General features: G+C 44.6%; 2 protein-coding genes across 2 annotated transcripts in view; both read right to left on the minus strand.

The window, feature by feature from the left end:
* LOC309550245 (uncharacterized protein) overlaps nucleotides 1–25,867 on the minus strand; it is a gene marked incomplete at its 3' end in the record, with an annotated part of 2,091,994 nt that overhangs the window by 785,641 nt on the left and 1,280,486 nt on the right. Inside the window, 1 exon segment of the mRNA XM_082250656.1 lies at nucleotides 4,925–5,746. Within this exon segment, the coding sequence (XP_082106782.1) occupies nucleotides 4,925–5,746 (822 nt within the window).
* LOC309548855 (uncharacterized protein) overlaps nucleotides 13,339–25,867 on the minus strand; it is a gene marked incomplete at both ends in the record, with an annotated part of 73,572 nt that continues 61,043 nt past the window's right edge. The window contains one exon of the mRNA XM_082248789.1: nucleotides 13,339–13,482. Within this exon, the coding sequence (XP_082104915.1) occupies nucleotides 13,339–13,482 (144 nt within the window). The remainder of the gene's footprint in view (nucleotides 13,483–25,867) is intronic.

A 25,867-nucleotide genomic window follows, 5' to 3' on the forward strand; every position in this document is an offset into this window, starting at 1 on the left:
CTTGGCAATGGGGCATCTCGCTTGGAACCCGGCACTTCTTCAGCCTACAAGGAACTTTTGCTCTGGATTTGTGCAGCAAATGACTGTCTTTTATGGACTGGTTTAGCTAGGGTTTTTTGGAGCGTCCTGAGGCCGCTCCTTAGAGGGGGGGTACTGTCAGGAAAGAGCTCACCTGCTGGTGGCACTGTAGCTCCCAGATCCATAAGCTGCAGTTCCAGTGTCCACCAGCGGGTGTCTCTCAGTAGTCAGAAGCGAACATCTTATGCAATCAGTCATCACCTGATGCTGGTTGCAGGAAGTATATTTAAACCCTGTGTATGCTTCTTCTCACTGCCTTGGTATTGTCTCCATGTGCGCCTGACCTGCATGCCTGTGTCCCTGTATCCTGATCCTGGACTCTGATCCTGACCCTGACCCTGCAGCCTGATTCCTTCCTTCCTGTTTGCTTACTCCGTCTCCTGCAACCCTCTCTCTGTTCTGTCTTGCTCCCAGCTCCCTCTGCTTGATCTCCCGTGTATGACCCCGGCTCTGTTACTATTACTATTCATTTATCCTGTTTTGTATATATTTGGTTTGAGCAGTTGTTTGCTGTGTGTCACTATTGTTTGGGTATCTGATTGGATTTACACAGTTATAGTTTTCTGGAGGTGCGTTTACATTTGTGTTATTCACTTATTTTTAAATAAATTATATTCTTTACACCTTAATTATGTCTAATGTTCTCTGTGTCAGTTCACACATTTCTGGTCACACCTGTTGCTGACACTCCCTTTCTCCTGGTCTCCACCATAGCTACAAGTGAGGGTATCCCCCTGTGGGGTTCTCATGGAATAGGGTGCAGGAGATAGGGTGCAGTGTGTCTGAAAGGAATACACCGTAACCCAGGTGTTGACAGTCCTGCAACAAGTGGTGAAAGGGCACCGGAGTACCTTATCCGGACTCTAGGTGGAAGTGGCATTAAAGGCTGTGACCAGTAGTGTGACGTAACACCTGGTCATCTACCTGAGACTGAGCTCTGAATTTTAGCGCCAAGTTTGAAAAGCTTACGACGTAAGGGGAATACATTCCAGACTTAGTAATGTTTTATAGAGTAATGGTCAAAGTTACAGGGTGACCCTGTCTTATCTGTCCTGAATGCTGGACTGTATATAAGGTCAATCTTTACTCGAAATAGTGGGCATACCCCCGAAGAGGTCCTCAGGGACTGGATTCCATAGTTATGAGGTTCCATAGTGATGAACTACAACCCTGGACCTGTATAGCACCCTGTGGCTAACTCAACACATTGCACCAAGTGCCATTGGGAGCGCCTCATGCTGGATCCCATGCCTGAAACAACATAACAGGGCATTTCCAGAGCGTGGGGGTCTGAGTACAGCTCCCAAGGTTGTACCGATCCGGGTACACTGCTTCTGTGTAGACAGTAGAAGACAGCGAGGGCTGATTGAAGAATCAGAAGATAAAATAATAAAGAGGAAAATAATAAACCAGTGAAGATAACCCGCAAATATATCCCCATTCTAGGTTGGTGCACATTATTCTGCTCACACAATCAGTGCAAGTCCAGCTGGTCACTGAGGCATCAAAAGAAACTTGAGAGGACAACCATGCTCCAACCAAATACTCCTTTATTAGAATATATCCAGAAGTGACAACATGGCAGGAGAGATGAGACTATCAACGCGTTTCACACTACAAGCACTTAGTCATAGCAAACCCGCCATACTGCTTTCTCTCTATTTAAACATACAACATCAATTACCATATTAATTAATATTTAAGCTGAACATCATAGACATGCGCAGAATGGAAACATTTGTTTTGTTTCAGATAAATCTGTTTAGTTATTTTATTTCGCTTTCTAGAATTCATTTCATTTCATGCTTTGAGAACTATTGGAATTCTAATCGGTCGAGAAACGATCGACTGATTCAAATTGTGTGTGAAGAAATAGCTGGTTCTTAAGCAGGGGGCTGGGAAGCCGGCCGCCCGCATCCTTACCAACCAAGACTCATCAGCTGTCAGCGGGCTTCCCCACTGACAGATGAATGGAAAGAAAAGAATGCCGGCATTGCCGAACAATAGAAAAATGTTTAAAATAAATGGCGTGGGGTCCCCCCAAAATCCATACCAGACCTTTACCTGAGCATGCAGTTCGGCAGGTCAGGAAAGGGAGGACAACAAGTGCCCCCCCTCCTAATCCATACCAAGCCACATGCCCTCAACATGGGGGGGTGCTTTGGGGCAGCTCTCTTCCAGCCAGCCATCCACAGCCCCTGTGCCAGCCAGCCATCCACCACAGGGTGCCAGACAGCCACCAACCCACCACAGGGTGCCAGACAGCCACCGACTCACCACAGGGTGCCAGACAGCCACAGACTCACCACAGGGTGCCAGACAGCCACCAACCCACCACAGGGTGCCAGACAGCCAGCCACTCACCATAGGGTGTCAGACAGCCAGCCACCCACAGGCCCTGTACCAGCCAGCCATAGGCCCTGTACCAGCCACCCACCCACCCACCACAGGGTGTCAGCCAGCCATCCACCCACCACAGGGTGCCAGACAGCCAGCCACAGGCCCTGTACCAGCCACCCACCCACCTACCTCAGGGTGCCACCCAGCCACCAACCCACAGGCCCTGTACCAGCCACCCACAGGCCCTGTACCAGCCAGCCACCCACAGGCCCTGTACCAGCCACCAACCCACCACAGGGTGCCAGCCAGCCACCCACCACAGGGTGCTAGCCAGCCACCCACCACAGGGTAACAGCCAGCCAGCCACCCACCACAGGGTGCCAGCCACCCACCCACCACAGGGAGCCAGCCAGCCACCACAGGGTGCCAGCCAGCTATTAAGCATTATACAAATATTAACATGTTCAGTACCAGATTTGTTTCAAAAATTGTCTTCATTTTTCAAAACTTTAAATGTACAATATATCGGCCAATACCGATACGTTGTGACCAAAATATCAGTATCGGCCCTGAAAAAACCATATCGGTCTATCCCTAACCGAAGGGTCTGGTATGGAAAGGGGGAGGGGAGCACACCATTATGTTCTATTGCCAGGCAATGCCGGCATTGTTTTCTTTCCATTCATCTGTTAGTGGGGAAGCCTGCTGACAGCTGATGAGTCATGGTTGGTAAGGATGTAGGCGGCCGGCTTCCCGGCTTGCTGCTTAACAACCAGCTATTTCTTCACACAGAATTTGCATTGGTCAATTGTTTTTTGACTGATCTGAATTCGAATCGTTTTGAAAAAATTTGTCCTAATTTGTATTTGCACTGAAACAAATTTCACGTGTCTAACACTTAATGGCCACCCACTAACAGCTGGGCTCCCAGCCAATGCAAATGGCCACCGATGGCAGGGCCCACTCTCCAGGCATGGATCCTCTACATATGTGTGCCATAACACCACCCCGCTGATAGCTGGGGACTCAATGACCACTCGGGACATCCTGGAAGACTTCTGGATACCAAAGGAAGGTCCTGACATCCCGCACAGCTGCCCAGCACCAGACCCGCCCACCAATACTTCCAATAGGTAGGAAAAGTTCATACAAAAATGGTCCTATAAGTGAGGAGGACAAAAAAGGAATGCAGCCATTGGCTTCTCCTGAACATTTATGGGGGTGGGGTCTTATGGGGGAGGAACAAGGGCGGGGCTACTCAAACGTATGCTGCCATGGACATCTATCAGGAAAGCACATTATGGCCACTAGATGGAACTGACCATTATAGGAAATCCCAATTCACCATGACTGGGGGAATGCGGATCACATTTCATCAACACATTTATAACAACCAGATCTGTAAGTGTTTGTGAAATATTCCCTTACAAAATGTACTCAGCCAATGAAAGGTAAGGACTCCAGGCACTGCCCCTTTTGTATCATCCATGAGGAAACGTCTTTTCACGTTTTCTGGGAGTGCTCATTTGCACAGAGCCTGTTGAGGGCCTTGGAACCTGAACTGAGAGACTTTGTTCCACAGACTGCCATCACACATTTTGCTGTGCTGAATGGACTTTTTCATGGAACTTTTTCCCAGGAGGACATTGACAACGCCTGGCGGGTGTTGTGTTGCTTTAAGGACGCTTTATGGTGCGCCAGAAAGCGCCTTATCCACCAGCGGGAGAGGATGTCCATTGAGGACTGTCGCAGACTGGTTCACAGTCTGCTCAGAGACTATAACCTGATGGATCTCATGGAGGAAGAGGAGGTCTGAAGATTTCCCCTTCCCCCACTCTCCCTTGCGTGTCTTTGTCCATTCAATAAAGCTTCGGGCCTGTGATTTCATTCCCCTCCCCTTACCCCTCTCTCCCACCCCCCATCACACCTGTTGCTTTTTTGAAATGTTTATTATTTGATATCGTTTAAGGAATGCAACGTATAGATAACGTATTTTTCAGTTTCATGCTTTAGGGGTATTGCGGCGTCATGCATGATGTGATGGCACGGGGTATCCTTACTCCGCACACCACATCAGGCATCATACCGCAGAATGAATGTATGTGATTGAATGTATTTATTAGTATGACCGGAAATGTATTGTAATGTAGTGTATTTATGCGCTGCGTCGCAGTACAGGGGAGAATGTACCCCGACAAAAGTATTGTTTTTTGTATATCTTTTATGCAAATAAAGATTACATTTTCAACAAAAAAAATGAAAGGTAAGGACTCCATTTTTATTTTTCTCCTGCTATCAATGGCCAACACGGGACAACACTTCATCCATGTCTTTGGTGATCTCTGATCTCCTTATGAAGTGTTTCTTACATGATGAAGATCAGCCATGGAGTATATCTGAGGTGTATATCAGGGTGTGCTTCTTCCCCACATGTTCACCAACATTCATATAGAAGACATTTCCCACACTCAATGCACTAATACACCTCCAGGGTTGTGTGGGACACCTGATGTACAGGAAGACAGGACTTCAGTGAGGAACATTTCCCGCACTCAGGACAGGAATATGGCTTCTCACCAGTGTGCGATCTCTGATGTGTGGAAAGAGTGGACTTCTGTGAAAAACATTTCCCACACTCAAGACAGGAATACGGCTTCTCACCAGTGTGAGATCTCTGATGTGTGGAAAGAGTGGAATTCTCTGAAAAACATTTCCCACACTCAAGACAGGAATACGGCTTCTCACCAGTGTGCAATCTCTGATGTCTCGAAAAATTGGACTTATCTGAAAAACATTTCCCGCACTCAGGACAGGAATACGGCTTCTCACCAGTGTGCAATCTCTGATGTCTGGAAAGATTGGACTGCAATGAAAAGCATTTCCCACACTCAGGACAGGAATACGGCTTCTCACCAGTGTGCAATCTCTGATGTGTGGAAAGAGCGGACGTCTGTGAAAAACATTTCTCGCACTCAGGACAGGAATACGGCTTCTCACCAGTGTGCGATCTCTGATGCACGGAAAGAGTGGACTTATCTGAAAAACATTTCCCGCACTCAGGACAGGAATATGGCTTCTCACCAGTGTGCAATCTCTGATGTGTGGAAAGATGGGACTGCAATGAAAAGCATTTCCCACACTCAGGACAGGAATACGGCTTCTCACCGGTGTGAGATCTCTGATGTTTGGAAAGGGCGGACTTATGTGCAAAACATTTCCCGCACTCAGGACAGGAATACGGCTTCTCACCTGTGTGCAATCTCTGATGTGTGGAAAGATGAGACTTCTGTGAAAAACATTTCCCGCACTCAGGACAGGAATACGGCTTCTCACCGGAGTGAGATCTTTTATGCACATTGAGAGTGCCTTTCAAACGGAAACTCTTCCCGCACTCAGAACAGGAGAACCTCTTATCTGTTGTAAGTACGGCACCGTCCCTCACAGTCTGAGGTTCCTCAGGATAAGAGGAATACGATGGTCCGGCACCGTCCCTCACAGTCTGAGGTTCCTCAGAATAAGAGGAATACGATGGTCCTGCACCGTCCCTCACAGTCTGAGGTTCCTCAGGATAAGAGGAATACGATGGTCCATCTACACTGTGTGGTGCCGGATGGACATTTAAGGTAGCCGGGTTTTCTCCTGGACTATACTGTGTGATGTCCTCATCTTCTACTTTACAGTCTGGAGACAAAGTGAGACAATCCTCTGAGGTTTTCCTCATCTCCCATCCATGTACTAAAATAGAAATACAAAGATTATTACTAGACATCAGCAGATTGGTTCTCCTAAACCAGGACTCCGCCCACATCAGGCAGCTTTGTCTCTGAGGATCTTACAATTCCCCCCTCAAGGTAACTAGTAAATGGGTTCTCTGATCTTCTACCAGTTCATTTCTTTATTCATGGACCTAAGTTAGAGAGTGAGGAGACAATGAGAACTGTCTTTTATAGGAGTGACAGTGATGAGGGGATTATAGGACGAGTGTCCCCTCCCCCTCTATCACTCATTGCCATTTTCCCAACACAAGAAGTCCCGCACTTCCTTATTTAGTCCATGATTTAAACATGAATAACAGCGGGGCTGAGCCCCACCAGAGGTCAGAGAGTGAGGATGGGGGGAGAACAACCAAGATGAAGACTTGCCTGATCCTGAAGACCACCATCATTGGGTTATTGACTCCTCCCTCATTATCACTTTCTGTTTAAGGTTCCAAAGTTGGAGTATAAATGAAGGGTTGGAAAAGGTTGCTACCTGTTAAAAACGTATATTGGCCAAGATCCTATAGGTATATACTCATCATAAGATCCTATAGGTATATACTCATCATAAGATCCTATAGGTATATACTCATCATAAAAAGATCAAACATATAAATAAAGATAAATAATCCACAGGCGATGATAAAGTGCAAACAATAGGATCTATGTTTGGGCTGAAATATCTCCGCCCTTATAAAGTGCTCAGTGCTGGGAAAATAAGTGTTGGAAACACTTATGAGGTATAGGTACTTCATTCACTGACCTCATTCATCTCACTAAGCTCAGCCAGGTGATTGCCAGACCATTATTCTTGATCTTTAAGGATAGTTTACAGACGGGTATGGTGCCAGCTGATTGGAAAAAAGCCAACGTGGTACCAATATTTAAAAAGGGGCCGAGATATATCCCGGGTAACTATAGGCCGGTCAGCCTAACATCAGTAGTCTGCAAAATTTTGGAGGGGATGATAAGGGACCACATACAAGACTTTAGTAATGAAAACGGTATTATAAGTAGTAATCAGCATGGATTCATGAAAAATCGTTCATGCCAAACCAATCTATTAACCTTCTACGATGAAGTGAGCTGCCACTTAGATAAAGGTAAGCCTGTGGATGTGGTGTATCTGGACTTTGCAAAGGCCTTTGACACCGTTCCCCACAAACGCTTATTGTACAAACTAAGGAAGGTAGGTATGGACCATAAGGTGAGTACCTGGATAGAGAACTGGCTCCAGGGGAGAGTACAGAGGGTGGTGATTAATGGGGAGTACTCGGATTGGGCGGGTGTGGAAAGTGGGGTCCCCCAGGGTTCTGTCCTGGGACCAATCCTGTTTAATTTATTCATAAATGATCTAGAGGAGGGGATATCGAGTACAATCTCAGTATTTGCGGATGATACTAAATTAGGCATGCCAATATCTTCTATGCAGGATGTGGAAATCTTGCAAGCAGACCTGAACAAAATAACGGGGTGGGCAACTACATGGCAGATGAGGTTTAATGTAGAAAAATGTAAAGTAATGCACTTGGGGGCCAGAAACCAGAAACCAAGCTACTCACTAGGGGGGAACCTCTGGGTGAGTCTAGGATGGAAAGGGACCTGGGGGTACTGGTAGACAACAGGCTTGGCAGTGGCATGCAATGCCAAGCCGCCGCAAGCAAAGCCAACAGAATACTGGGATGTATAAAAAAAGGGGATTCACTCCAGAAATAAAGAGATTATTCTTCCACTCTACAAGACTCTGGTCCGGCCACATCTGGAGTATTCCGTCCAGTTCTGGGCACCGGTCCTCAGGAAGGATGTGCTGGAACTGGAGAAAGTCCAGAGAAGGGCAACAAAAATAATTAGGGGAAACAAATAAAACGCAAATTCAAAAATAAATTTCTTCCCCCAAATCTGTAGACAATAAGGCTGCATTCACACTTGAGCGTAGTGTTTTACCGCGTTTTTTACCGCGATTTTACCGCAATTTTTTACCGCGATTTTCAGGTGTTTTTGGAGGCAGGCATTGACAAAACGCTGGTAATCAAACCAAAAAAAAGCTCATGTACTTTTTTCAGCTACAGGCGTTTTGCAAAACGCTCAGATGTGAACAGGGGCCATTTAAATTAATGGGGCTTTACTTGTTGGGCGTTTTGGAAAGTTTTTTTGAGCGTTTTTGGAGCTGAAAAACACTCAAAAACGCCCAGGTGTGAATGGAGCCTTAGTGGGAAATAATTTCCCTCCTCTCCTCCTTCCTCTTCCTCCACGGTATATATGGGGGGGAGGGGGGAAAGAAAATATGGGCAGAGCCTGCACAGGGACATCCCAGGGAAGGGGTATCGGAGTGAAGGATCACATTGTGAAGCTTGTTTAGTCCGCACTGCTCAAGTCCTGGCTTTGTAATTCTATCATCTTGGGTTTTAATGTTGAATAAACCAGATAGATGGAGAGCACTAGAGGGGGTGTTATTTTCTACCCCCCCCCCCCCCCATATATACCGTGGAGGAAGAGGAAGGAGGAGAGGAGTGAGCGATAGAGGGGGAAGGGATCTGTGGGACTCGCTGGTAACACAGGAGTCAGATGGTAAGGTTCTGCAATTTCTGCACTCGCACTTTATCATTTATATTGGCCCTGACTGATGACACGTGTCACATGACACACATTTCTATCCTCTTATTGGACGATCACATTACTATTTATTCATTTCCTGACACTGTTTAATAGATTTCATATTTTTGAATTGTAAGTCTGATTGTTACACGGCGCGGTGATATCGCACAGATTGGATTATTATTTCCCACTTATTGTCTACAGATTTGGGGGAAGAAATTTATTTTCATTTTCATTTGATTTCTTATTAGATATAAAATGTCCAGCTGGTAGGAAATGGGCGAAACAAAGAGAATCCATATTATGTGTATATACAGTATCTGACAAAAGTAAGTACACCCCTCACATTTTTGTAAATATTTTATTATTTATCTTTTCATGTGACAACACTGAAGAAATGACACTTTGCTACAATGTAAAGTAGTGAGTGTACAGCTTGCATAACAGTGTAAATATGCTGTCCCATCAAAATAACTCAACACACAGCCATTAATGTCTAAACCGCTGGCAGCAAAAGTGAGTACACCCCTAAGTGACAATGTCCAAACTGGGCCCAATTAGCCATTTTCCCTCCCCGGTGTCATGTGACTCGTAAGTGTTACAAGGTCTCAGGTGTGAATGGGGAGCAGGTGTGTTAAATTTGGTGTCATCGCTCTCACTCTCTCATACTGGTCACTGGAAGTTCAACATGGCACCTCATGGCAAAGAACTCTCTGAAGATCTGAAAAAAAGAATTGTTTCTCTACATAAAGATGGCCTAGGCTATAAGAAGATTGCCAAGACCCTGAAACTGAGCTGCAGCATGGTGGCCAATACCATACAGCAGTTTACCAGGACAGGTTCCACTCAGAACAGGCCTCACCATGGTCGACCAAAGAAGTTGAGTGCATGTGCTCAGCATCATATCCAGAGGTTGTCTTTGGGAAATAGGCGTATGAGTGCTGCCAGCATTGCTGCAGAGGTTGAACGGGTGGGGGGTCAGCCTGTCAGAGCTCAGACCATACGCCGCACACGCATCAAATTGTTCTGCATGGCTGTCATCCCAGAAGGAAGCCTCTTCTAAAGATGATGCACAAGAAAGCCCGCAAGCAGTTTGCTGAAGACAAGCAGACCAAGGACATGGATTACTGGAACGGTGTCCTGTGGTCTGATGAGTCCAAGATAAACTTATTTGGTTCAGATGGTGTCAAGTGTGTGTGGGGGCAACCAGGTGAGGAGTAGAAAGACAAGTGTGTCTTGCCTACAGTCAAGCATGGTGGTGGAAGTGTCATGGTCTGGGGCTGCATGAGTGCTGCCGGCACTGGGGAGCTACAGTTCATTGAGGCAACCATGAATGCCAACATGTACTGTGACACACTGAAGCAGAGCATGATCCCCTCCCTTCAGAGACTGGGCCACAGGGCGATATTCCACCATGATAACGACACCAAACACACCTCTAAGATTAGAATTTTTTTTTATATACAAAGTATATTCCACGCGCCAAGGGTTTATAAAATAATTTAAAATTAATAATATAAAATAGACTCTAGTTAAAAGAAATATATAAATAAAATAGCAGCCGCTGTATATATGGGGAGTGATTGAAATATGTATGATCTCCAAGAGGGATCAAATACAGCGCTTGCTTAAACTCTGAATTTCTGGATAAATATATCAAAGCATCAGATAACCATAAATTATCACCTTAAAAGTCCACTAATTAAAGTTGAGAATCAGTGCAAGATGTGCAAATCAGTGCAAATTGACACAGCATCAATATATAAATGCAACTTCATTCAATATGTAGACAGTAAAAACATATGATAAAAATACCTCTCTATAAATATATAAATAACAGGGAAAAAGTCCACAGTATAAAAAATGATGACTGCGGTGCTATAAATTAATAAATACCACATATAAAAAAAAACAAGTGTTAAAGTGACTTCTGTGCTTCAAATCAAAAATGTATATGATTTTAAAAAGAAGTCCATTCAATATAAAATGACTGCTGTGCTCAAAATTAATAAATCCAATATTAAAGTGACTCCTGTGCTCAAAAATGATGAGGGTGAAAGTGTCCTTAGTGGCAGATGTATCCTCAATTCCAAAATGTAAGTAGTTCATCAAACAGATTCCTTTAGAAATAAGTGAATAAAATCACTTACCAGATAAAATGGGTTCTGTATGCCGTATGGCACCAGAACCTTTCAGACTTGTGAAGCCCTCTGGGCTTGAAGGATGTTACCCCTCTGTGTAGCCCTCCGGGGTCCTGGTATACCTCTCTGCTCCAGGGTGCTCAATTCCAAGCCGTATATAGGAGAAAAGAAAAGGCTCCAAATAGTGTAATACGTTTGTTAAGAGTCTTTATTTCTCCATAAATGAGCTCTGAGGACGTCACCAGAAGTGACGAAACGTGCCAGCTTGGACCGCACAGCGTCATTGCGTCACGGAGGTGGAACGCAAGCCAGAAGTGAGTTGCTGTAGCGTGTACTCCGCAAGGAAGACGAGCAACTCGCACCGCTAGACCACCAGTGATGCTGCTTCTTTAATTTTATTCATTTATGGAGAAATAAAGACGGATAAACTACTTACATTTTGGAATTGAGGATACATCTGCCACTAAGGACACTTTCACCCTCATCATTTTTGAGCACAGGAGTCACTTTAATATTGGATTTATTAATTTTGTATTTATATATTGATGCTGTGTCAATGATGCTGTGTCAATGTGCACTGATTTGCACATCTTGCACTGATTCACAACATTAATTAGTGGACTTTTAAGGTGATAATTTATGGTTATCTGATGCTTTGATATATTTATCCAGAAATTCAGATTTTAAGCAAGCGCTGTATTTGACACCTCTAAGATGACCACTGCCTTGCTAAAGAAGCTGAGGGTAAAGGTGATGGATTGGACAAGCATGTCTGCAGACCTAAACCCTATTGAGCATCTGTGGGGCATCATCAAATGGAAGGAGGAGGAGCGCAAGGTCTCTAATATCCACCAGCTCTGTGATGTCATCACGGAGGAGAGGAAGAGGACTCCAGTGGCAACCTGTGAAGCTCTGGTGAACTCCATGCCCAAGAGGGGAAAATAATGGTGGCCACACAAAATATTGACACTTTGGGCCATATTTGGACATTTTCACTTAGGGGTGTACTCACTTTTGTTACCAGCGGGTTAGACATTAATGGCTGTGTGTTGAGTTATTTTGAGGGGACAGTAAATTTACACTGTTACACAAGCTGTACACTCACTACTTTACATTGTAGCAAAGTCTCATTTCTTCAGTGTTGTCACATGAAAAGATAGAATAAGATATTTACAAAAATGTGAGAAGTGTACTTACTTTTGTGACATACTTTATATAGCAGTGGGTAGAGGGGAGAGAGCAGAAGTATGTAATGTACAACATAGAGTATATAGTGCAGTGATCAGGAGTATGTAATGTACAACATAGAGTATATAGTGCAGGGGTCAGGACTCATAATATTGGTATTCACTAATCAGTGGTGGATTACATGTATTTATGTCACGTATGTATTTAGTGTTAATGACCCACCTGTGCTGATCTCTGTAGGAGTGTCCTCCTCTATAAATGTCCCCGTTATTCCATCCTCCTCCATAGACTGCTGATCATCCCTCACATACGTCTCTTCTTCTTCTGCTTTAACCTCAAATTCTATATCGATTGCATCTCCGCTCTAAACCAAGAAAATTAGAGCGAATATCATCTGAAAGTTATAAGTTTTAGCATTGTGATATTATAAAAAAAAAAAAAAAAAAGAAACATCCTCTCCAGAAGTCCATATTCTAGATGCTCCAACCCACCAACCTTGTAACATTGAGGGATGGTGTGACCTTCCTGTGTTGAATCCCGGGAATACAGAGGACGGGGACATCTCTCTGGTGACTCCTCCATGGTGTCCTGGTACAGATCTTTGCATACCGTTAGAAACTCAGACTCCTCCATCACCCCATCCTCATCATCCTCCTCTTTTACCTCAACTTTAGAATCTCTCAGGTCTCCACTCTGAATATATAAAAAAAATGACATCAATGGTAACAATGCAGATAATGTACAGATCCTAATGATACTATCAGTGATTGTTCCTTGTCTACCTGATGATGGTGAGGGATGGTGTGATCTTCCTGTGTGGAGTCCCGGGAATACAGAGGACGGGGACATCTCTCTGGTGGGTTCCCATTACTGGATCCATCTGTAGGAAACACACACACTGACTGAATACATTGTTTCTATGTGTTTATCAGATGATGGGGGATCTAGGTGGAGCCTCCGTACTGCTCTCTCCTTTACAATAAAGTCTCCTCTTACCCGGTGATGTGAGGGGCGGCTGATTCTCCATCATGACGTCCTTGTAGAGATCCTTGTGTCCTTCTAAATACTCCCACTCCTCCATGGAGAAATAGACAGTGACATCCTGACACCTTATAGGAACCTGACACACACAATGATACAGTCACCATCCAGACACATCCCTTGTCTATTACTGGATAATGTCCCACGATTCCCAGCACCGCCTACCTCTCCTGTCAGCAGATGGACCATCATGGTGGTCAGTTCCAGGATTCCAGGATCTTCTGCCCTTTGTTCCTCTCAGGTATCGGAGAACGAGGTGGAGGCACCATGGTGGGGCTCTGGGTCCTGCTCCATCCTCCTGAGATTGGCTCCCCATTAGACTCCTTCACTACAACACAACCCTACAAATCAGGAGAAAGATAAACCGATATCAATCATCTGACATCATCTACATATACGTCTATAATAAGAACATGGTCTTTTGGCCAGACTAGATAAGAGTGATGTCATGTGACCTTCCAGAATCCTCCTCACCTCTCCGGTCAGATCTGTGTTTTATTAATAGAGATAAGAGTGATGTCATGTGACCTCCCAGAATCCTCCTCACCTCTCCGATCAGCAGGTAGATGATCTCCAGGGTGAGGCTTAATAACCTCTCAGTCATGTGACTCTGATCCTCCTCCATCCTCATTGGTGTGGTCATGTGATCTATGCGGGTTTCTCTGTAGACAGATAATGAAGAATTATCTGGATTGCATTGGTTGGACAATATTAGGATGGGGATATAAGGGGTTATGGGCGGGTTGCCCCCGGTGGGAATTGGAACATGTAGATTGGGTTAATTAGGGGGATCTTTTTATTAAGAGTGGTCACAGGTTCTCTGAGACCATCAAGACCAATGCGAGCCCAAAGCCCTTGATTGGACAGGGGGAGGGACAGTCCACTGCCAGAGTGTAGGGGAGTAGAGGAGAGTGTCGGTATTGAGGGATCAGAGGATCGGATATGTAAAAGCGCTTTTACTGGTTCCCTACACAAAAAATGACCATGTAACCCTTGAAGTGCAGTGGCGGAGCTAGACTTTTAAAACAGGGGTGGCAAAGGGGTGGCAAGGTATTATTTTGGGGGGTCAATATACATGCGTGTGTGTATATGTGTGTGTATATGTATATATGTATATGTGTGTGTATATATATATATATATATATATATATATATATATATATATATACACATACATACATACATACACACACACATATACACACACTTTTATAAATAAATTTAAACAAACATTCTAAGCGTTATTAAAACATTTTTAATTAAATAAACAATTATCAAAGTAAACATTATTCTTTTAAGGCCGCACACCGATCACAGGGCTCTGCTCTAAAGGGGGATCTATGGCATATATCCCCTTTACAGCAGGCCAGGGTGAGGTGAGGTCCTCTATATAGACCCCCCCCCTTACAGCAGGCCAGGGTCCTCCCCCATACAGTCCCTCTCAGTCTCCGCACCGACAAGATTAGGTTAGGGAGCTGAGCAGCCAGGGGCAGAAAGCAGCAGAAAGCAGCAGACACAGCGGCGGCAGCCATGGCAGAAGCACTGCACGAGGGTGATTAAGGTGTGCCTAGGCACACCCGGCACACGCCTATGAGTAGGGCTGCACAATATTGCCCCCCATCAATGTAGGGACCAGCATGCCCCCCCCCCCATCAATTGACGATGTAGTAACCAGCATCCCAACCCATCAATGTAGTGAATTCGCATCGCATTCGGACACAACTCACACAGGAACCTTTTTTGGGTCCGCAGCAGAATCAGATCTCATGGGTGTTCACACCTATGCGATCCGATTCATGTCCAAACTGACAGTTCGCACTGCGATATGCCAACTGATCTGGGGGGGGGGTCATTAACTTTGTATTGACAGCCCCAGTGTTTCGCATATGGCAGTGTGAACTATCTTAGAGTTGAATGTGATGTGGGAACCCGCAGTGGATTTGCAGGGTTCCCGCATCGCATCTATGTGGACCGAGACTAACTGATTATGTTTTTGTAGGGGGGTAAGTGCACTTTGTACAAAATGACTTTATTACCTCAGCTATGTACATGCTAATGAAACATTTAGTGCTGGTTCACACTGGTGCGATGGAAGACATTGCATGTGATTCGGGGGGGAACTGCTATGCAAATCACATGCAATGTCTTTGCGATGCGAATTCAGCCATACAGATTGTATGGCTGAATTTGCATCGCATTTGGACCAAAGTCATGCAGGACCCTTTTTTTGGTCTGAACCAACATCAGATTGCATGGGTGTTCACACCTAATGCGATCCGATTCCTGTCAGAATTGACAGTTCACACTGCGATATGTAAACTAATCTGGGGGTATCGTTACCTTTTGTATTGAACACTCCCAGTGATTCGCATATGGCAGTGTGAACTGCTTGCAAGTCGGGTGCAATGTGGGAACCCGCAGTGGATTTTCAGGAGTTATGGTTTCCTTTCCAAGTGTCGGTTCACATTGCACATTGGTGCGATGCGGTAACCCTGCAAATCCACTGCGGGTTCCCGCATTGCACCCGACTCGCAGACAGTTCACACTGCCATATGCGAATCACTGCGGGTGTCAATACAAAGGTAACGATACCCCCAGATTAATTCACATATTGCAGTGCAAACTGTCAGTTCAGGCAGGAATGGAATCGCATAGGTGTGAACACCCACGCGATCTGATTCTGGGGCAGACCAAAAAAGGGTCTTGCATGACTTTGGTCCAAATGCAATGCAAATTCAGCCATGCAATCTGTACAATCTGTATGGCTGAATTCGCATTGCAAAGACATTGCATGTGATTTGCACAGCAGTGTGGTGCGAATCACATGCAATGTCTTCCATCGCACCAGTGTAAATCTAAGTGTCTGTAAAAAAAAAAAAAAGTTGAAGTCCTGGAAGCATTAGACATGTATTTACATCTCTGTTTTCAGTCAACTTCGAACACCCCAATTCCTGCCAGTGACAAAAAAAGTTTTACACTGTCTGACCTGCTGCTGCTCTGGCTCTGCACACAGGTCAGGGTGGTTGGGGGATGGATGGGTGGGTGGCTGGCTCCTCCGAGACCTCTTGTCCTCTTCCACTCTCTGCACTCTGTCTCAGTCTGCAGCATCCCCCGACGATCTGCAGCTGTCCCCCACGGCATGGATGTGTGGCCCCGCCCCTCAGCTGAATTCTTCAGGGAGGAGAGGTGGCCGGAGCGCCTGTCACTATTATCATCCCCACAGCTCCATTAAAGCACCATGATCCCGGCCAGCACCCGACTCCTCTCCTATAGCCGCATCCACTGCCGGCAAGGATCCATTCTTCACTGCATTATTGGAGCACAGATGTCCTCCATTCTACAGTGCGAGCTGTGTGGGCACCTCCAGGGACAGACTGCTGAGCCTCTTATGGGGCCCCCCCTCTGACGCCGCACCGCACGAATGGTCAGTCCGCCCCTGCACACAGTCACAGAGAACTTGCTGCACAGCTCGTTCAGCTAATGTTATGAGCATAAGCGAGCGGGGTGGCAACAGGGGTGGCAAGGATGTCTTCTGGGGTGTCAATTGCCACCCCAGCTAGCCCTCTAGCTCCGCCACTGTTGAAGTGGGGCTGCCACCATTATACGAGGGTTAAATGCTCATTTGGGTTTTGGTCATTTTTTGTTTCCCCAGAGATGGGCTTTAAACAAAATAACATTTTCACAAACTATAAAATCTGCATGTTATGCTTGTAAAAACAAAGCCCCCCCCCCCCCCACACACACACACACAATTATGTCAGCCCTTAAAACTGTGTGTCCCCATGAAATAGTGTCTAAATTCACTACCCAACATGGTGCAAAGACAACGCTATAAAAGCTATGAAGCTGATGAAATACAGATCAGGATCAACCAGCTTCTTCATTGACTACAGTGACCAGGGAATGATGGCACTGAACGTGGAAGTGATGAAATGCTCATCTCTTCTGGATTCATTTACCAGAGAGGAGATCTGAGAACTGATCACCCTCCACTCCATCCACCATGCCGATCCCGGGCCTACAGGAGGGGCAGACACATGGTTAATGTAATGAGGCATGGGGATATTTGTATCTTCCGAGGAAGGGTGTGAAAGGGCAAATTTCAGGAGAATCCGAATCCTAATCTCATTTCTCGTTACAAGAGACTGCTAAGGTGAGAAGATGATTGGTGGGAAAGGTGACAAATCTCCAGAATGAAGAGAATTTTCTGACCCCGTAAGTGGAGGAATGTTCTGACCCTGAAGGGGTTTATCTAGGTTTCCACACTATATATGTGTGTATCATCATCTGCTGGAGATAAAAGACCTCACAGTGACTGTGGAGGAAGAGGACGGACATGACGGGGGGGTTGCTGGGTGTAAATAGAAAATAAGATCTTATTACCTCCCCTACTGCCACGTCCAGCAATGTCTCCTCTCTACTTCCTCCCAACTCACATTTCACCCGAAAACGTCTCTTTTATACTTGACATCACTTCCCGTGACATCACTTCCTATCTATAACTGACATCACTTCCTGTCTTCCATAGAGACTTCCTGTCTGGGTAGAAGTGAGATCACTACCTTGTGGAGCTCAGAGGAACTGCAGCCCCGAGAAACATCTTGTAGTGTGAACACGGCTTTGTGCTGTGTGTGTATGTACTGTATATTTTATTTTATTTATTTATTTCAGGTACTTATATAGCACTGTCAATTTACGCAGCGCTTTACATATACATTGTACATTCACATCAGTCCCTGCCCTCAAGGAGCTTACGATCTAAGGTATGTACTGTATATCCACCAAGGAGGGGAGAAATATATTACTGCCTATTACTATCACACACTCACCCCCCCCCCCCCCTTTCCTGGCCAAGCGGACTGCATGCTCTGATTAACAGTTTGGTATTTATTTCCTGGTTGACCTCACACTGTTGTTTTTGGTTTCTTTGCTTTAACCACTTTACCACTGGAGGATTTTCCTGCTGTACGTCCAGGACACTTTTTGCGATTCGGCACTGTGCGAATTTAACTGACAATTGCGCGGTCGTGCAACGCCGTACCCAAACGAAATTGACGTCCTTTTTTTCCCCACAAACAGAGCTTTCTTTTGGTGGTATTTGATCACCTCTGCGCTTTTCATTTTTTGCGATATTAATAAAAAAAGAGCGACAATTTTGAAAAAATAACAATATTGTTCTACTTTGTCAGTTAAAAAATATCCAATATATTCAATTTTTGTCATATATTTAGGCCAAAATGTATTTAGCTACATGTCTTTGACAAAAAAATTCTTAATGAGCGTATTTTTAACCGCTTTAAGACCGGAAGATTTTACCACATTCCTGACCAGGCCATATTTTGTGATTCGGCACTGCGTTATTGCGCAGTCATTCGATGCTGTACCCAAATTAAATTTATGTAATTTTTTTCCCCACAAATAGAGCTTTCTTTTAGTGGTATTTGATCACCTGTGCGATTTTTACTTTTTGCGCTATATACAAAAAAATAGCGACAATTTTGAAAAAATAACAATATTTTTCAAATTTTTTTATATGAAATTCCCCCCCAAAAAAAATTTAAAAATCAAACTTTAACATTTTAGACCAATTTGTTTTCTGCTACATATTTTTGGTAAAAAAAATCGCAATAAGCGTATTTTGATTGGTTTGCGCAAAAGTTATCGCAGCAAATTTATGTCATTTTTATTGTTTTTTTTTTAAACTAGTAATGGCGGCGATCTGCGATTTTTTTTCCAGAACTGCGACATTGCGGCGGACAGATCGGACCCTTGACTTACATTTTTGACACTTTTGGGGGTACCGGTGACATTACTACAGTAATCAGTGCTATAAATATGCACTGTTACTGTAATAATGACACTGGCAGGGAAGGTGTTAACTTTTATTGGTGATCAAGGGGTTAATGTATGCCTGGTGCTTACTAACGTGTGTGGGGGGAGGGGACTGTGTGACACAGGCACAGATCGCAGGTTCAGCTATGCTGAATCCTGCAATCTGTTACTGTTTGTCACTTAGGAGATCCGCCCGCTTTGTTTACACAATCGGGCGGATCTCCACACTCGATCCCCGATGATCGGGGAAGAGCGGCAGTGATCACCTCCCCTGGCCCGACTCCCGCTGTGACTGAATACAGCGGGAGCGCGCCGCCCCCACAAGGTCTACGTCGCTGGACGGAATCAAACCACTTTGCCGCAGTACCCTCAACGTGAGCGGTCGGCAAGTGGTTAAGGACCCTTTTTAAACACCTACTAGATTCACAGTCTGGAATGTAATTTTCGGGGACTCAAAATTTGGGGGTGTGAAAGAAAAAAGTCTTTACCACTTTCCGACCGCCCTATAGCAGTTTTATTGCTACAGGGCGGCCGTGCTGCTCAGAACCCCATATATAGACGTGATCCTGCACTTCCAGGTAGCGTGCGCAAGTGCACGCTGCCAGCGGCTCACTACCACTGTGATTCTACACAGCAGGTCCCACAGACACGATGTCTGCCGGCACCCGCTGATCGTTCGGTACACAGGCAGAATGGCAATCCGTCTATGTAAACAAGGCAGATTGACGTTCTGTCAGTAGGGAAGGCATGGATCCTGTGTTCCGGCAAAGCAGAGGTACTGATCCATGCCTTCCCCTAGTAAAAGCACCTCCCCCCAATACACAAACACTGGCTAGGCACATATTTAACCCTTTGATTGCCCCTGATGTTAACCCCTTCCCAGCCAGTGTCATTAGTACAGTGACAGTACATATTTTTAGCACTGATCACTGTATTGGTGTCACTGGTTCCCACAAAGTGTCAGTTAGTGTCTGATTTGTCCGCCGCAATAAAGTCCCGCTGTAAGTCACCGATCACCGCTATTACTAGTAAAAAAATAAAAATTCCATAAAAATATCCCATAGTTTATAGACAAGATAACTTTTGCGCAAACCAATTAATATACGCTTATTGAGATTTAGTTTAAACAAAAACATGTAGCAGAATACACATTGGCATAAATCGATGAAGAAATTCAATTTTTTTTTAACTTATTTATTGGATGTTTTATAGCAGAATGTAAATATATACATTGTTTTTTGTTTATAGCGCAAAAATTTAAAACCGCAGAGGAGATCAAATACCCCCAAAAGAAAACTCTATTTGTGGGGAAAAAGGACATAAATTGAAATTAAGGAACAGCGTCGCACGACCGCGCAATTGTCAGTTAATAAGTTCAGCCCCGGAAGATTTACCCCCCTTTATGACCATGCGATACGGCACTGTGTTATTTTAACTGAAAATTGCGCGGTCGTGCGACGCTGTACCCAAATAAAATCAATGTCCTTTTTTTCCCACAAATAGAGATTTATTTTGGGTGTGTTTGATCACCTCTGCGGTTTTTATTTTTTGCGCTATAATCAAAAAATGACCGACAACTTTGAAAAAAAAAACAATATTTTTTTACTTTCGAGAGGGCGGCGCCTGTAAAAACAATCAAGCGGCTGAACAGCCCATATTATTGGTTTTACAGTGCAGTCAGAGGCTTAAAGGTGACTGAATGTTCAAGCAGGGCCTGAAGTGCTTGTTCTGACGGTCCAAATGTCTGAGACCAAAGCTGTACCCTCCTATCAGAAGAGGAGCAACCAGGACCCCATAAGATATGTATGGGTGGCACAATCTAAAAAAGACCAGTAAGCAACCTCTCCCCCAGAAGTGGAGCTCTTTGCTGACTATTTGGTTGAGGACTCTCTTTCTCTCTTCAATTCTTTCTGGACTTCAAGTTGGAACTGCAGGAGCAAACCTCTTTAGCAGAGGCTGCTCTTTAATTAGGCAAATTACGCTGTCGCATAAGGCCTCGCGCTCGAATTTCCGAGTTAAAGATCCACCTCTGGGCCTGGCAGCAGGGATCTCCCAGCCATCAGCATAGTCCCGATTGCTGGCCGGTCTGTAAGCAGTATAATCTGATACGATTCGGGGCTGCGATCAGGAGCAGCTCACCGGGGATAGGAGCTCACCGACATCTCCAGATCACAGCCAGATACTAGAGCCGCTGCCACAGACAGGGGAGGAGAGAGCTGCGTTTGGTCCTCCTCCTCCCTCCCTCTCCTCCTGTGCTTGCCCCGCCACCACACTCCCTGACAGTTTTCTCCTCAGAGAAGATGATGAAGATTGAACACCAGCAACCAGAAGAAGAAAGATGGCGCCTGATCCATCCATCCATCCTCTCCCTTCTCCTTCCAGTGACTACTCTGATGTAAGGGGAACTTTTCCTTCCTTCCTCTATTCCTTTCTTTCATTCTTTTCTCTTTCTTTCTTTTTTCTTCTTTATTTATCTCTTTCTCTGTCCATTCCTTTCCCCTTTTTCTTTCTTTTTTTTCTCCCTGTCTTCTTTTTTTCTTTCTCCCCTCTTTTCTTTCTTTCTCCTTCCCCTCTTTCTTTCTTCTTGATTTCTTTATTTGTCTTGTTCTTTCTCTCTTTCTCTGTCCATTCCTTTCCCCTTTTCTCTTTCATTCTTTTTCTCTCTCCCCTCTTTCATTCTTTCTTTTTTTTTTCCTTTCTCTCCTCTTTTCTTTCTCCTTCCCCTCTTTCTTCTTTATTTCTCTCTTTCTCTGTCCATTCCTTTCCCTTTTTCTCTTTGTTTCTTTTTTCCCCTCCCCTCTTTCTTTCTCCTTCACCTCTTTCTTTCTTCTTGATTTCTTTATTTCCCCTTTTCTTTCTTTCTCTCTCTTTCATTCTTTCTCTCTCTCTTTTTTCTCTCCCTTCTTTCTTTCTCCCCTCTTTTCTTTCTTTCTCTCTCCATTCCTTCCTTTTTTTTCTCTTTCTCTGTCCATTCCTTTCTCTTTTCATTTATTTTCTCTCTTTCTCTCTCCATTCCTTTTCTTTCTGGCTCCCCCCCCCCTTCTTTCCCTCATGCGAGCACAAATCCTTCTCCTTTTTTTACAGTTGTGTTCAAAATTATTCAACCCCCACTGAAATTGATTGTTTTGGCCAGTTTGACATTGATTTTGATCATTCAGTCATCCTGCTTACAATTAAATCAAAGAGGCATGTGTAGGTCAGACAAATATAACATAACATTTATAATGAAATAACCACAAATGTCTTTTCTGTGCTCACATCATTATCAGTTTTATTCAACCCCCAAGTGACATTCAATCTTAGTACTTAGTACAACATCCTTTTACAGTTATAACAGCTTTTAAACGTGAAGCATAGCTTGACACAAGTGTCTTGCAGCGATCTACGGGTATCTTCGCCCATTCGTCATGGGCAAAAGCCTCCAGTTCAGTCACATTCTTAGGCTTGTGCACTGCAACTGCTTTCTTTAAGTCCCACCAGAGGTTCTCAATCGGATTTAAGTCTGGTGACTGTGATGGACACTCCAAAATGTTCCAGCCTTTCATCTGCAACCATGCTCTAGTGGACTTGGAGGTATGCTTGGGATCATTGTCCTGTTGAAAGGTCCAACGTCTCCCAAGCCTCAGATTGTGACGGACTGCATCACATTGTCATCCAATTATCTCCTGGTACTGAAGAGAATTCATGGTACCTTGCACACGCTGAAGCTTCCCTGTACCTGCAGAAGCAAAACAGCCCCAAAGCATGATTGGAAAAAAGCCAACGTGGTACCAATATTTAAAAAGGGGCCGAGGTGTATCCCGGGGAACTATAGGCCGGTCAGCCTAACATCTGTAGTCTGCAAGATTTTGGAGGGGATGTTAAGGGACCACATACAAGACTTTAGTAATGAAAACTGTATTATTAGTAGCAATCAGCATGGATTTATGAAAAATCGTTCTTGCCAAACCAATCTATTAACCTTCTAAGATGAAGTGAGCTGCCACCTAGATAAAGGTAAGCCTGTGGATGTGGTATATCTGGACTTTGCAAAGGCCTTTGACACCGTTCCCCACAAACGATTACTGTACAAACTAAGGAAGGCAGGTATGGACCATAGGGTGAGTACCTGGATAGAGAACTGGCTCCAGGGGAGAGTCCAGAGGGTGGTGATTAATGGGGAGTACTCGGACTGGGCGGGTGTGGAAAGTGGGGTCCCCCAGGGTTCTGTCCTGGGACCAATCCTGTTTAATTTATTCATAAATGATCTAGAGGAGGGGATATCTAGTACAATCTCAGTATTTGCAGATGATACTAAACTAAGCATGCCAATATCTTCTATGCAGGATGTGGAAACCTTACAAGCGGACCTGAACAAAATAACGGGGTGGGCAACTACATGGCAGATGAGGTTTAATGTTGAAAAATGTAAAGTAATGCACTTGGGGGCCAAAACCAGAAAGCAAGCTACTCACTAGGGGGGGAGCCTCTGGGGGAGTCTAGGATGGAAAAAGACTTGGGGGTACTGGTAGACAACAGGCTTGGCAGTGGCATGCAATGCCAAGCCGCTGCAAGCAAAGCCAACAGAATACTGGGATGTATAAAAAAGGGGATTCACTCCAGAAATAAAGAGATTATTCTCCCACTCTACAAGACTCTGGTCCGGCCACATCTGGAGTATGCTGTCCAGTTCTGGGCACCGGTCCTCAGGAAGGATGTGCTGGAACTGGAGAGAGTCCAGAGAAGGGCAACAAAAATAATTAGGGGAATGGAGGACATCCGCTATGAGGAAAGACTACAAGCACTGAAATTATTCTCTCTGGAGAAGAGACGATTGAGGGGGGATATGATATCAATGTTCAAATACTGTACTGGCGACCCTAGCATAAGGAACAAACTATTCAGAGAAAGGAGATACAATAAGACACGTGGCCACTCACTAAAACTAGAGGAAAGGCGGTTTAACCTTAAAATGCGTAAGGGGTTCTTCACTGTAAGAGCGGTAAGGATGTGGAATTCTCTTCCACAAGCAGTCGTATCAGCAGGGAGCATTGATAGTTTCAAAAAACTGTTAGATGGGCACCTTAGAGACCACAACATACAGGGGTATACAATGTACGGTTAAAAGCAAACACACACACACATTATAGGTTGAACTGGATGGACTGGTGTCTTTTTTCAACCTCACTAACTATGTAACTATATAACTATGTAACTATGATTGACCCCCCGCCATGCTTCACAGTAGGCAAGGTGTTCTTTTCTTCATAGGCCTTGTTCTTCCTCCTCCAAACATAGCATTGATCCATGGGCCCAAACAGTTCTAATTTTGTTTCATCAGTCCACAGAACACTATCCCAAAACTTCTGTGGTTTGTCCACATGACTTTTGGCATACTGCAGTTGACTCTTCTTATTCTTTGGAGACAGCAAGGGGGTGCGCCTGGGAGTTCTGGCATGGAGGCCTTCATTACGCAGTGTGCGCCATATTGTCTGAGCAGAAACTTCAGTACCCACATCTGACAAATCTTTTCTCAGTTCCTGAGCAGTCACACGGGGACTTTTCTCCACTCTACGCTTCAGGTAGCGCACAGCAGTAGAAGTCAGCATCTTCTTTCTGCCACGACCAGGTAGCGTTTCAACAGTGCCCTTTGCCTTGAATTTGCGAATGATGCTTCCTATGGTGTCTCTTGTTATGTTTAACATCTTTGCAATCTTCTTATAGCCATTGCCCTTCCTGTGAAGAGTAATCACCTCTTCTCTTGTCTTCCTGGGCCATTCTCTTGACTTCACCATGTTTGTAACCACACCAGTAAATGTCTAGAAGGAGCTGAGTATCACAGTCATTTTAAAGCTGCCTAATTGGTGCTTATTAGGCTTTATTGCTGCTCCCTGACATCCACAGGTGTTTTCAATACCTGATTGAAAACACTTCAATGAACCTCTGTTCTTCAGAGTGGTAGTCTTTAAGGGGTTGAATAATTGTGTCAATGAAGAATTCACAAAAGAAACATTTACTACTGTAATACAAAACCAATTGATGTCATTTTAGTTGCATATGGTTCTTTAAGAAGTCCTTGTAGGATTTCATTCTGAATACAATTACAAATGTACACTAAATTCCCTAAAACCCTTTACAGCATTGGGGGTTGAATAATTTTGAACACAACTGTATTACTATACAGACCAGGGTCCCCCAGTTTCACTCCAGATCTCCTCTACCCATCCCTCATCATCTACCCCCCCCCCCTTTTACCCCCCTCCTCCTTCTCCCCTACCCAATGGTTCCCAGTCCCATCCCTCTCCTATTCATCCCATGTGATTGCCACAGTACACATCCCACCCACACAAGCAGCAGCAGTAATAAGATGCTCGGCCTCTGGGTTCTTCCCTAACACCATGCAAAGGGGATGAGTGGGGCCTCGTGTCTAAATTTTGCCTAAGGCCTCACAAAGCCTAGAGCCTCTGCACTTTGGAGTTAGACACTGACTCTAGAACTGCAGTTTTCTTTCATTCAGCAGACATTTACTCTAAAGCAGGAGCCCGGACTAAATGCAGCTCATTGCTATCAAATGAAGCTAGCCCTTAAAGGATACAGTTTAAACTCTTGCAATGCAGACAAGATTGTCCCACTCGTAGAATTAAAGATATAATGAATATTCTTAATCCCAACTTCCATTTCATTGGAAGAGAGGCAAAGGTTAAGGCAGGTTCACAGGCTAAAACTGCAGACAGATATACCCCTTAGGGACCCCCTCAAAGGACCCACCTAATCATCATTAAAGAGTATACCCCTGAAGGACACAGCATCCCCCAATGGTAACTCCATGTATAAAACTAAGCTCATGAAGGCCACGTCAACCAAATAGGTGACTCATTATACTGGAAGACATTATACTGGAACACTTCACAAGTG

The sequence above is a fragment of the Pelophylax lessonae genome (assembly GCF_965119305.1).
Source record: "Pelophylax lessonae genome assembly, chromosome: 3".
Classification (NCBI taxonomy): domain Eukaryota; kingdom Metazoa; phylum Chordata; class Amphibia; order Anura; family Ranidae; genus Pelophylax; species Pelophylax lessonae.